At 41.9% G+C, this 14,135-nt stretch overlaps 1 protein-coding gene across 11 annotated transcripts in view; it reads left to right on the top strand.

The window, feature by feature from the left end:
- PHACTR1 (phosphatase and actin regulator 1) overlaps positions 1 to 14,135 on the top strand; it is a gene marked incomplete at its 5' end in the record, with an annotated part of 573,950 nt that overhangs the window by 521,392 nt on the left and 38,423 nt on the right. For all 11 annotated transcript variants that reach the window (XM_080657408.1, XM_080657410.1, XM_080657416.1 and 8 more), the window contains one exon: positions 66 to 222. In XM_080657408.1, coding sequence (XP_080513534.1) covers positions 66 to 222 — 157 coding nt within the window. The remainder of the gene's footprint in view (positions 1 to 65; positions 223 to 14,135) is intronic.

The raw sequence follows: 14,135 nt of genomic DNA, 5'->3' as shown, positions 1-14,135 counted from the left end.
GTTGTTCTTGTGGGATCCTGGGCAGGTGGGTGTCAGCGTTATTAACTCGTTTCCCCCTCCTGCAGGCTCCCTGGCCATGAAGGTGTGCCGGAAGGACTCCTTAGCCATCAAACTCAGCAACAGGCCCTCCAAGCGAGAGCTAGAAGAAAAGAACATCCTTCCCAGGCAGACGGATGAAGAGCGGCTGGAGCTGAGGCAGCAGATCGGCACCAAGCTCACCAGGTAGGACAGCAGGACCACCAGCTCTGCAGATTTGGGTAGAAGATGTCAATCTCCACTCCCAAGCCAGTCCCGGGTGTCTCTTGGAGAGCTTACAGCAAAAAGTCCATGGAAAACATTCCATTTCTTCTCAGTCCCTTCCCCTTCACTCATTCAAATCTGGGAAATTTCACTTGAGGTTCAAGGAGAACCTGAGAGGCAGGGTTCCCAGACAAGAACCTCCTGTAGAAAAATTGCCACTGTCCAGTGGAATTGAGGGCCTGTGTACAATTGGAGTTTGGTTAAGCACAAAGCAATCTAATATATGCACTTTCTCCTCTACTGTGCAACCAGATGTCAGGTCGTCACTAAGCTGTGACTTTTGAGTGATTGCCCTTTGTGTACATTACAGACATGAACATAGAATGGGTCATATTGACATACTAAACACCTGGATGTATTTGTAATCTAGAGCATGTTCATATGGTATTAGCTTATGTTGTGGAGCACTGATTATTTGCCAGATATTCTTCTAAACATTTAACATGCATTAAATCACTTAATCTTCAAAGCTCCCTATGGAATGGACATTTTGTGCCCACTTTTACAGACAAGAACACCAGGTATAGAGAACTTGTTTCCTGTATGATGCCACATAGACTGGCTGCAGAACGCTCCCTTTCAATGACCATATTGTGTTGCCTCTGTAATAATAGTCATCACGAGCCCTACTTTGTCCCAGGCACTGTGCTAAGTGTTTGGGTACAACGTGTAGACGTCTCTTGGGTTTCATTCTCCTATCCCTCTTCCTAGCTGTGCAGCCTTGAGAAACTCACTTATTCTCTCTGCCTGTGTTTCTGTATTTTTAAAATAGTTGTAAGATATAAGCAAAGCATTTAAAATAGTCCCTTGCCCATAGTAAACATTCAGTTATCTGTTATGTCATTTTCTTCTCCCCACAACCCCATCGGTAGCTTTCATTATCACCTTCACCAGGACAACTGAGGCAACTGGTACCCGAAGAGTTTACGGGGGTACAGATGCCATCCACCAGAGCTGCTGGGGTTCTTCCCTCCCACCTGATTTATTTTGTTACTTAAGGACAGTTTCCCATAATTAATTTGGTTTCCTCCTGGAGGATGTTGTTTTAATCTTACAGAGCTGTATAAAATAGTTAACACTGATGGATGATTTGTCCTTGAATTCTGTAGTCTTTAGAATCATGGAATGAAAATATCTACCCACCTATTCCCCCCCCCCCCCCCCGCACCCTTCCTCATTGGTCAGTGAACATGGTGCACATCCACCGGCTGGCATCCCAATCTCTCTTAATTCCTTGGTGATAGTTACTCCCAGCCCTCTGGAGGGCTGGTGCCATTGTTGCAGAGCCTGATTGTTAAACATTCTACCTTCTGCTGACCTGAACTCCCTATCCATGCAACTCCCACCCATGGGTCTTATTCTCTTTTTTCTGAAGCTACTCAAAGCTTCATGCCTCTTAACATGCATATATTAGGGAACTGGAGACAATGATCTGGCCTCCCAAGTCCCTCTCCTCTGCTGCAGATGGCCAGGTTTCTCTCTGAAGGTGCGTGGGGTGGGTGGATACAGTGCTTGGCTGATTCCTGACCAGCTCTTCAGTTTTATACCTAATATAAATAGGGCTGTTTTGTGGGGGGATGAGGAGTGCAGGAAAAAGAGAAGGAGCATATCCTTGATCTCAGCGCCACTTCTCAAAGTTCAGTTCCACCATGTGCTCTCGGGTCTCATTTCCTCAGCTTTGCTGCAGTGCAAGCAGAGCTCTAGGTATATGGGAAATGGAAGACTTCTCTGCATATGTGTGATGCCAGCACATCTGGCTGCCCAAGTTGGCATCTTCTGTGGGAAGAGAAAGATGGGAGATATAGAAAGCAGATGTGTGTACAGCTGCTGCAGATGTGTGTGGCTAGCCATTCGGCTTGCCCACTGCAGATAACTGGCCAAAAGGCCATTGTTGTCCCAGAACATACTCCCAAAAAGAGAGACAGCTGCCAGCTTTTCCTGCCTGAATCCATATCCACATAAGTCAACCAAGACTGGCTGACAGTGATGGTGACAAAACGCAGAAGTGGGAGGAGACTGGAGCATCCATGCACTGGGAAAGTTTGCTGCATTTGAAACCTTATCCTTATAAAATCTACCCTTTCCCAACCCTTCATATTCTAACAACACTTCAGTAGTGCTTAGAATTCATAAACTCCACTGTGGGTTTACCATAGTACGCATCCACCTCCAGCCCTCTCACCCTGGTCATGAGAAGGAGAAGACACACTGAAGAAGGAGAGAAGGACAGGAGTACCAAGAGGAGTGTTGGGCATGGTCAAGGTATTGAGCTGGCCTGCATCCTCGCTCTAAGTCCTCTTCATCCTTGTGCACTCTTTCTTATAGGGAGTTTATTTTCTGTATCAAGACCCTGGGCATCTCTAGCCAGATTATAGGAACTGGGCCTAAAGGAGAGGATGTCAGGAGTGTTTCGCAGGTTGACAATGTTGTACAGAGTTCAGGAAATTGGGTGGATAGGCCAAGTCTGTGCCCAAGGTCTTCTTTGAGAAATGCAGCCACTGACTCACACCCAAGAGACTTACTTATTTGTCCAGAAGCCAAAGCAGTTGAAGAGGAAAGCTGAGACCCAGAGGTGATGGTGGTGCAGAGAGAACTAGTCCACGGTCAGAACCCTGGGCTCTAGCTCTGGTTCTTCTGTTCCCTACATGGTCATTTGCCCTCCCTGGGCCTTCATTTCTTAATCTGAGAGGGTGTGATTAAATCACCTGATCGCTATGTGCAAAAAGTGAGCTTCATTATGGTAAAAAGTAACTAAAAAAATGTGGGAATCTGTTGTCAAGTTTGCATTTCTGAAACTACAAGGCTGTGAAATTCTTTGGCCATTTGAGGTAGAGGAAATGTGCTGAAAATCTTAACTTCTTGAAAAATGTGGTCAAATCTGTAGTCCTCATGGAGTAATCAAGATATAAAACATAACTTTAGCCCAACAGTTTGAACAGCATTAAAAAATTCATCAATCCAGGAGTAATTCCACATTGGAAGTGGAGAGCAGAAATGTCTAGTAAAATAATGTGAAGCTTGAAGGCAGAGTTTCTACATTAGAATACAAAAATATCATTCTTCCAAAGTTTTCTCATTGATGCTATTAGGCAGGTCTCCTACACCTCAGTCAACAAGTCACCTGGATGTTGTGATCATAACCATTTCAATCAACCACCATTTGAGAAGTGTGGGCTGCCCGTGAGACATGAACATGATCAACTGGGTGCGGTTACTCTGGTCCTTATGTATACACTTGCCCCTCCTTATCCGCAGTTCTGCTTTTCCTGGTTTCAGTTATCCAGAGTCAACCACAGTCAGAAAATATTAAATGGAATATTAAATGGAAAATCCCAGACATAAACAATTCATACGTTTTAAATTGCATGCCATTCTAATGGTGTGATGAAATCTCAGGCAGCCCTGCTCTCTCCTGACGAGGAGATGAATTATCCCTTTGTCTAGTGAATCTTACGCTGTATACACTCCCCGCCCATTAGTCATTTAGTAGCTGCCTTAGTTACCAGATCTACTACAGAGGCATGACAGTGTCATGTTTAAGAAGTTCTTATTTTACTTAATAATGGCCCCAAAGAATAAGAGTAGTGATGCTGGCAATTGAGATATGCCAAAGAGAAACCATAAAGTGCTTCCTTTACATGAAAAGTTTGAGTACAGTACAAGATATTTTGGGAAAGAGAGAGACCACATTCACATAACTTTTATTACAATGTACTAAAGTATTTGTTCCATTTTATGATTAGTTATTGTTGTTAATTTCTTACTATGCCTGATTTGTAAATGAAACTTTATCATAGGTATGTATGTAGAGAAAAAAAACATAAGTATGTAAGTCCCAGTACCACACACAGTTTCAGGCATCCACTAGGGGTCTAGAAATATTCCTCGCAGATAAGGGGGGCCTGCTGTACAGATTCAGGACAGGTGCAGAGAACCCAGGGACAAACAAGGTCACCTACTCAGATGTATGGGGGACGAAAATAGTAGAGCTTCTGTTTATTTTACATCATTCTTTTTAAGTTGATTCTCCCTCTCGTATGGTGTACATGGTATAGTAGTGCAGGAGTACTTGTATATAACTTCTACATAAAGACATGGAGTATGTAGGAGCACATGCTTAGATTTTTATTGATGGAGTCTTCAAAATGCTGAGAGTCCACAGGTCTGAGGATCCCTTCTGAGGTCCTTTTATCTATAGTGAGCTCCAGTCAGGAGAGGTGTAGAGATTTCAAGACAGTTCCTCCCCCTACCAGAGTTCCCCCAAATGCAAGACCATACTACTTTCTCTCTAGGTGTCTTCTCAGGGCCCTTCAACCTGAACCCTAGCAAGTGGTCAGCCTAACTGTGATCTTAACCATCACACCCACTTCTGGTTCCCTTCAGTTACCAAGCCTTTTATTCCCCCCAAAGTCATATTTAATCCACATGACTCCATTTTATTTATTTGAAATCCCATTTACCACCACCCCTAAAAATTTCATCATTTAAAAATTAGACCTGGAGCCCTAGTCAGTTTGGCTCAGTTGATAGAGCATCGGCCTGCAGACTGAAAGGTCCCAGGTTTGATTTCGATCAAGCGCACATGCCTCGGTTGCGTGCTCCTCCCCAGCCCAAACCCTGGTTGGGGCACGTGCAGGAGGTAACCAATCGATGTGTTTCTCTCATCAATATTTCTCTGTCTTTCCCTCTCTCTTCCACTCTCTCTAAAAATCAATGGAAAAATATCCTCAGGTGTGGATTAAAAATGAAAAAATTAGACATGGAGCCATGCTTCTCAAATTTGACAGGGCGACCTGTCAGGGTGATTCCTTGATCAGCAAGGGCAGAGCTCTGGCCCTTCACCATTTCCCAGCTTGGGACACTGATTGGTTGAAGAAGCAAAATCCCCCAGAGGATGGAGCTCAGGACCACTGGGAATGGGGTTTCAGGTACTAGAGGGAAGTATGATGCATGAAGAAGTAATGCTTTTGTATATGAAACATCACAGAAGATGAATAACTCTGTAAGTCATCAGGACTACTTATTTTAAATTTTTATTGATTGATTTTTTTTCCCTATGAGAATTTTAAAGAATATACTTTATTTTTTTATTCTGCATATATTTTATTTTGTTTTTATTTATTTATTTTATTTTATTGTTTAAGGTATTACAAATAGTAGTACATATATCTCTTTTTTTTTCCCCACTGACCTCCCCCCAGCCTCCCCTACTGGCACTTGCCCTCGTTCCCCCACCCCCAGTGTCTTGCATCTGTTGGTTGTGCTTATATGCATGCATACAAGTCCTTCGGTTGATCTCTTACCCCCTCAAACCTCCCCTACCTTCCCGCTGTACTTTGACAGTCTGTTCGATTCTTCTTTGCTTCTGTATATTTTTGTTCAACAGTTTGTAATGTTCTTTATTATCCATAAATGAGTGAGATCATGTGGTATTTATCTTTCACTGACTGGCTTATTTCACTTAGCATAATGCTCTCCAGATCCATCCATGCTGTTGCAAATGATAAGAATTCCTTCTTTTTTACAGCAGCATAGTATTCCATTGTGTAGATGTACCACAGTTTTTTAATCCACTCATCTGCTGATGGGCACTTAGGCTGTTTCCAAATCTTAGCTATTGTAAATTGCGCTGCTATGAACGTAGGGGTGCATATATGCTTTCTCATTGGTGTTTCTGTTTTTTTGAGATATATTCCTGGAAGTGGGATTACGGGGTCAAATGGCAGTTTCATTTTTAATTTTTTGATTGATTTTTAAAAGAGAGAGAGAGAGGAAGGGAGGGAGAGAGACAGACAGGCAGGCAGACATTGATATGTCATTCCACTTATTCATGCATTCATTGGTTGATTTTTGTATGTGCCCTGACCGGGGATCAAACCCACAACCTTGGCTTATTGAGATGGCAATAACCAACTGAGCTACCCCTACCCAGCCAGGGCAGGACTACTTATTTTAAAAGAAAGGAACCAAGACTCTGAAACATTACCGGCTCGCGGTTACTCCACAACCAGTGCTCTCAGTCCTGCTGTTGTGGGGTAGCGAGCTGTTCAGACCCGGCTCCTCTCCAGCTGTGCTCCTCTTACTCAACCGCCTCCAGTACCCTCTGTAATGTTTAGATCAGACAGAGGGAGAAAAGGCGTGGGAAGAAAAAGAAAGCAGAAGGTGTCTTGAAGTATATGTGTAGGAATATGTCATCTAAATTAAGCTCAGGAGTAAATGAGGATCCAGACATCCTGCCTCCCTGACACACTTGTTCCCCTAAAATATTTCTTCACTGTTGATATCACCCACCCACTCAGAGGTGAACTGTTACCATCTTTTTGGCAGTCATGACTCACCAGAAGCTTGTCAGCACCTTTCCAGGTTTTGGAAAGAATGTTTCTCCTTGTCATGTCCTTTTTCTAGATGAGACACAGCCAGTGATTGAAGATACTTAATTTGAGCTACTTGGAGCTACTTAGTTTTCTAGGGCAGCCATAACAAACTATCACAGACTGAATGGCTTACAAAACAAAAATGCATTGTCTCTAAAGGCTGAAAGTCTGAGATCACGGTGTTGTCAGGGCTGGTTCCTTCTGAGGCTGTGAGGGAGAATCTGTCTCAGCCTCTCTCCTGCTGCCAGTGGCTTGCTGGTTGTTGTTGGTGTCCCTTGGCTTGTCGATGCAACACCCCAGTCTCTGCCTTCATCTTACTTCTCCCTCCGTGTGTGACCCCTTCTTATAGACACCAATCAGATTGGATCAGGGCCCACCGTAATGACTTGTTTTAACTTGATTACTTCTGTAAAGATCCTCTCTCCACACAAGGTCACATTCTGAGGTACTGGGGATTAGGACTTTCACATATGAATTTGGGGGGACACAATTTAACTCATAGCATTTGGGGAAGTATAATGTACCTACAACAGGGGCTTCAACCTCAAATGCATGCCAGGGCAAAACAGATGCTGAACATAAGCAAAGCAGGCAGTTCTAAGATTGTTGATAGGGAGTGTTGAGAACTAGGGCGAGGTGGAAAGTTCACCCTTTGTCTAGGGGCCTGTCACTATTCACCTTCAGCCCCTGTTGTTTTGTAGAAATGAAGGGCCAGTTTGTCAGATTTTCTGAAGAAAAATCTGGATTTTTTTTAAAATGAAAATTCCAAAATTTTTAAACATTGTACAGAACAATCAGAATATATTTATGGATTACATTCAGCCCAAAAACTGCACCTCAGCCTGGGCCCCTGGTTTTAACCTCTGACCTGGAAGCCATGTGTTTCCTATCTAGAGTATAAAGCTTCTGTGCATGCCCTACACATTTAGGTGATATGAGACAGACTATTATGTGTACAGTGAATATAAATGTGCGAATGTGCATGTGTGCCTCTGTAGTAAATTGAAATTAACATCTTGTAGTATCTCAATTAATTTGAACATAGTTATGGATTGATCCCTAAAGCAACATACTATATTCCTAAAATGAATTTGAGTTCCAACTCTCTCTTTTTCAGGGATTTAGTCAGATGGTTTGCAGAATGTTTATAAATTACTCTGCTGAAGAATACATTAGGTTGGGTGAAGAAGTTGGTTGAAATATCAATAGATGTAACTGCTTTCTTTTCCTTACTGCCCACGAGTCTGGGAATCAGATGGACTGGGATGAAAGCACTTGGTGATTGTTGATAGTTTGAATCTATACGTAAGGCGTGTAAACCAGCATTAAACACCATATGATAGATCAGATGTAGGCCCTCCTTTGGCAGTACCAAACCTACCTTCTCTCTTCCCTACTGCTCAGTGCCATCACTTAAAAAGCTGCTGTCTTTCTGATGGCCGGAGGGGGGCGGATGAGATGGGAAGTTGGACAAATAATGGCCTGATCATCCCATGAAACCTAACAGGGCATTCTTTCTTATTTAGTAATGAATAATATGCTAGGAAGGAAGCATATTCTGAATATGTATTTTATGTTCCCAAGGAGTTCACACTGTAGTCACTACAGGCAGTTATAAAATGATGTGTACAGAGGATTTTGTGTTGCTTTAAATTATAATACAATGATCAAGGGAGAACATTGAAATCCATTTTTATGCTCCCAGCACAGGTAATAAAATACAGTAATGCTGACTTCTCACTATAGCTGGCATACTGTTTGTAGTTTGGGAAAATCGGTGCTGAGTCTGACACCCCAGAGCTTCATTCCAAAGTGGCAAATGACATCTCCCCCAAAAATCTAAGAACCTATCCTAAGTGTGCTCTAGCCTCTCCCAGGCTAGGTCATTACTTCTGCTACAAAAGCACTTTCTAAAAATAGGAATAACAATCAAAGGCACTATGAATTCAATCCAACTTTGACTGACTGGTGCACCCTGGGCATGCATTACGGAATCACTTGAAGAAAGAAGGGGAAAGAATAGAGGTTTGGAGTAGACCTGGCCCTTCATCCTCCTCATCCTCATCCTCCTCACTTTGGCTCACATCACCTCACAGAGCAGCTCAGGGAGAAATGTAGAGAGGGCACTTGGACCTGCTTGTCCTCACATCCGCAGAGCCTGGATGGGAAGGGCTCAGAGTGTGTGCTTTTCCTGTGGATCCTGAGACCTCCCATTAACGAAACCGAAATTGGATGCTAGTCTCCAAGCTGAGACCAAGGGATAGAACAAGTGAAGTCAGAGCGAAATACGACTTGAATGCAGTTATTGAGTGCTGCAACATTTGTATAACAAACATGCCAGCTGTTCAGGTAGGGCTGCTTTCAGATCATTTGACACCTCCCATTACCTTGCTGCACAAAATAGAAATTTCTTTCTAAAAGCCCTTTAGAAATGCTGACATCTTCTGAAAGGTGCTGACTTGAGTCAAGACCACAGCACTACCTGTCTGATAGAAAGTTAAGGACAACCACACATTGATTGTTTGGTGTGTTTTCTAAATGAAAGATGAGAAAGCTGTCCCGGTAAGGTTTGAGTGAAGCCATCGAGAGGAGGTAGAATAAAACTTCAAAACCACATGAGTAGAGGGCATTGGGGCTGGGCTACGCCCACTACAGGGAACCATAGCCACAGGACATGCCTCAGAGCCTTACAGAGACATACATAGCCTCTTGCCCTCTCACCCCAGGTTCCAGCTGTTAGGAAATGCATTAAAGACTGAGCTCTTGGCATCCTGTTACTAAGAAAGATTCTGAGCCTGACAGTGTGCATATGGGAGGAGTCACAGTGTGCAAACCCTGCACTGGATGTCAGGGAACAAAGCTACATCTTGCCAGGCACTTCCAGTGCTCTGTGTTTGTGATTTGCAGTTGCCCGGTGCATCTTGCAGTGATATAGTAAGTGTGGAGGACAAAAGAGCTGCTTTTTACACAGCAGGAACAGAATTGACCTCAGTGTTTAAAACTTGCAAAGGTTTTTTTGTGCGTGTGTGTTTTAAGTGCCATCATAGGTGGATAGGGAGTCTTATTTTGTTTTCTATTTCATAGCTTTTGTAAATGGCTGACTATCCCAGCAGCATTTCAAAATTGAGGTGCAGGGGGTGGAGAGGATACTACTATACTCAGCTACAAACTAAGTAAGTAGGCAAATCCTCCAGGCTACTCTCTGGCCACATTTTAAGAGGTTCCACTTGATCTGGAATAGTTAAAGAGAGCCCTTTAGTTTTCCTGTGATTTTTTTCTTGGTCATTATTGGAGTAATCTGCAATGATTTTCTTGTTTGTTGTTCATCTTAGCACACGGCAGAAAGAAAGGCCCTGTTTCTTGGATTACTTGGCTAAAAGAAAAATCAGCCTGTCCCTGTTTAAAGATGATCACTGACATAGCATTATCTAAGACTTTAGAGCCCTTTACTGTTGACAATATGCTCTCCCACCTGTGCCTCATCTGATGAACTTCACCACAGCCCTGCAAGGTGGCTGCTATAGGGAATCCCATTTTGTAGATGAGGAAACTGAACTAATGATATTAGAGATGAGAGGCAAAGAGAAACACATCTCCTAAATCTAAGACTCTCCTATTGCAAGAAGACATGCTGAGCAAAATGTTCTGATTGTTTAGTTTTTGTGTTGAACAGAATTTTCCTCCCAGGTTACCCTGGTTGGGTGAGGATCGTGTGAGATAATGGAGTTCTAGATTAGTGGCTCAGGCTCGTGTGTGCAAATGTGCTCAAGGGAGAGATAAGCCATGGAAGAAAGAGGGAATAGGAAATTTTCTTCCACCTTGAACTTAAGTGGGCTTTTTATTGCATTTCAGTAACACTGTTCATGATAAGTAGGAAGAGCTGTAACACTTGACACTGAGGTTTGGGACTAAATGCCCTCCCTCATGCCTGATGCAGTGTGAGAGGCAAAGTGGTCCAGTGCAGTGGTTCCCATGCTGTGGTCCCTGGGTCAGTGACATCAGCATCACTTGGGAGTTGGTTAAAAGTACATGTTTTTAGGCCCCACGCAGACTGAATTAGAATCTCTGAAGGAGGGGACCAGAAATCTGCCTTTTTTTTAATTGATTTCAGAGAGGAAGGGAGAGGGAGAGAGAGAAAGAAATATCAATGATGAGAGAGAATCATTGATCAGCTGCCTCCTGCACACTCCCCCACTGGGGATCAAGCCTGCAACCCGGGCATGTGCCCTGACCGGGAATCCAACCATGACCTCCTGGTTCATAGGTCGATACTCAACCCTGAGCCATGCTGGCCGGGCAGAAATCTGCCTTTTAAACAAGCATGATTCTAATGCACACTAAAGTTTGCGAGAGCAGTGGTCTACAAAATTGATAGTCCCATCTATCACTTACTAACGGGGTTCTTGCGAAGCCTTGTTTCCATATCTGTCAGATGACATTCCCCCCAAGGTCATCAAGAACACAAATGAGTAATTCTTCCAATTGTGAAAATAATGAACACTATTCATTCTCCTTGAGAATTCGAGTGCTATATTACACTAGACTCTGATTAGCCAGGATAAATAATGCTAGCTGCCCTAATCAGAAAATCCTAAATTCCAATGACTTAAGGCAGTCAAGGTTTTTCACTGGGGTAAAGCCTTAGGTGGGTCATATGGTCGTTATCCAGCATGTAGCCATTAGAATCTTCTAGAAAACATGGCTCCAACATCTCCTTAGCAAGGGAAGGGGTAGTGGAGGAGGCACACACATCACTCCTGTTCACAGTTCATTAACCAGAACTAGGCTTATGACCTAACAGCAGGGACCCTCGACTTGGCGGACCTCGATTTAACAGACTTCGCATTTAACGGACAAAATTTCCGGTTTATACATCATATGTGAAAATTATCACCCTGTTAATTTTAAAATATTTTTAACCAAGATTTGCTTATAATTAAATTAACAGATTTTTTGTATTAATTCACTGTTATTTTTAACAAATTTTAGCAAATAGGCCATATGTTGGAAAAAACACTGTGGTAATTTCACCAACATAAGTAAATATTATATATCTACAACTATAGTGTACATATTTAAATCCAGAAGCCACCGCTTGTAAACAATGTTTGGGGAATGATTAGCACATGATCACACCACATCTCGTGAGGTCATTGGTTCTCTTGTCCTGTGGCGTGACTTTCTGCAGCAGTTTGAATGTGTGCTGGCCAAGAGTCCACCCTGCCCCAGCCTTGTGCATTTGCTTATTCACAGTGACTGGTAAATGCACAAATTTACTAGATCTTTTCAGTATAAATTTAAAATTACAGTAACACATATAGAAAATTTTTCTGTGAAATTAAGCTTTTCATACATTTTTAATTACACAAACATGTCTACATAAGTTAAAACTAACTAATTTGTTGATTTTTTTAAAATATGCATTCAGAAAACCTAGTTTATTATATAACAGCTTTAGCAGACACCCCTTCACCCAAATTAGTCTGTTATATCTAGGTTGTACTATATTTGATGAGCACAAAGTGTCTTAGCCACAGCTCCACTGAGCCCATATTTGTCATGGGTCTTCTTTGTGTGATGGTTGTTCCAGTCATGGTTCCCTATAAAAGGGACCATCACATATAAAAAAGATTTGATTAAAGACTTTTCAGAAATTGTGGTATATACATACAATGGAATATTATTCAGCTTTAAAACAGAAGGAAATCCTGCCATTTGCAACAACATGGATGAACATGGCAGACCTTATGCTAAATGAGATAAGCCAGACACAGAAAGACAAATATCACATGATCTCACTTATATGTAGGACCTTAAAAAAAAAAGGTCAAACTCATAGTAATTAAGTAGAATGGTAATTACCAGAGGCTGGGGAGTGGGAGACAAAGGTAAGATATTGATCAAAGGGTACAAACTTAGAGTTGTAAGATGAACAAGTTCTGAAGATCTAATGTACAGAATGGTGACTATAGTTACTAATGTATTACATACTCAAAATTTGCAAAGAAAGTAGATCTCAGGTTTTCTCACCACACACACACACACACACACACACACACACACACACACACAAAATGTAACTATGGAAGGTGATGGATATGTTAGTTTGATTGCAGTAATAATTTCACAATTTATATATATATAAACTAAATTTTACATATTTTATACCTTAAATATAATTTTTATTTGTCAAAAATAAACAAATAAAAATTTAAAAATAAACTGGCTGGAGGAAGGAGGCAGCCATGGCAATTGGAATGCAGAGACTCATGGTTAATCTGAGAAGCACTGGAGTGTCAGGGGGGTCTGTGTTGGGGCCACTACACTACATGCCCATGATCTGCATCAATGAATGAATTGCTCCTGGGGTCCAGTTTAGTAAAGCAACTCATGGAAATTAAAACAATCCCAATGAGAGAAAAATGAGACCTAAAATAAACTTTGCTTCTCTTTAAAGGAAAAAAATAGCTAAAGTACAACTGGGAGATCCCAAAGAGAAGGGTGGGCCTTGAGCTGAATGAGTTTGTTTTCTATGAGTTTAAAGTTAGCTTTCCAAGGAAACAGTTACTAAGGAAGATCATGGAACTCCAGCTTCAACAAATTGATGCTATTGGAATGTATTGATTAATAATCTGCTGTGTGCACAACCCTGTACGAGGTGCCATTTAGAAGGTAGCTGACAATCATTCTAACAGAATGAAGACTAATTAGTCAAGGTGTACTCATTGTTAAGTCTGGGATGTCAGTGGCAAGTTCTGTTGGGAAAGTGTAGGCCCTTTGGAGCACATTCTTTTGTTGGTTTGAATTTATTGTAGACTATTTTTCTTTCTACTTTTTTTTCCCCTTAAAATGTTCCCAAATGGCCCTAGCTGATTTGGCACATGCCCCGGTTGCGGGCTCAATCCCCAGTAGGGGATGTGTAGGAGGCAGCTGATCAATGATTCTCTCTCACTGATGTTTCTATCGCTCTCTCCCTCCTCTCCCTTCCTGTCTGAAATTAATAAAAACATTTTTTAATGTTCCCAAATGCATGCAAGTGGGACTGGGTTCTGGATAAGTAGAATGTTAAATAATCTAAACATTTGATTCAGAGTTTATTCTCTCTTAAGTCTATACATTAATGTTAACTACTGCGAGTTCTCAGAGCACTTTCTTGCAATATATTATTTTCTTTCCTACAATCTTTTGATCATTAGGTCAAACAGTCATGAGGACACCTCATTTCCATCATACTTTATCCATGAAAGGATTTCTCAAAGCCATTTGTGAACTTATCGGAGAGCAATGAACTACCTGGGAGTTAAACAATCCTAGGAAGGATCCAAATATTTTTCAAACTTTGGTTGAAAGGAAATGTTGTTGCATGGAATACTACCTCAAAATCTGGTCTAATGCTTTCAAACTGGCTTATTAAGAGATTCCTCATTGTCTCCCCCCCCCCCCCCCCGCCCCAGTGCCCAC

Source organism: Plecotus auritus (genome assembly GCF_963455305.1).
Source record: "Plecotus auritus genome assembly, chromosome: 2".
NCBI classification, from domain to species: Eukaryota; Metazoa; Chordata; class Mammalia; order Chiroptera; family Vespertilionidae; genus Plecotus; species Plecotus auritus.
This window is presented reverse-complemented; position numbering and strand designations above follow the sequence as displayed.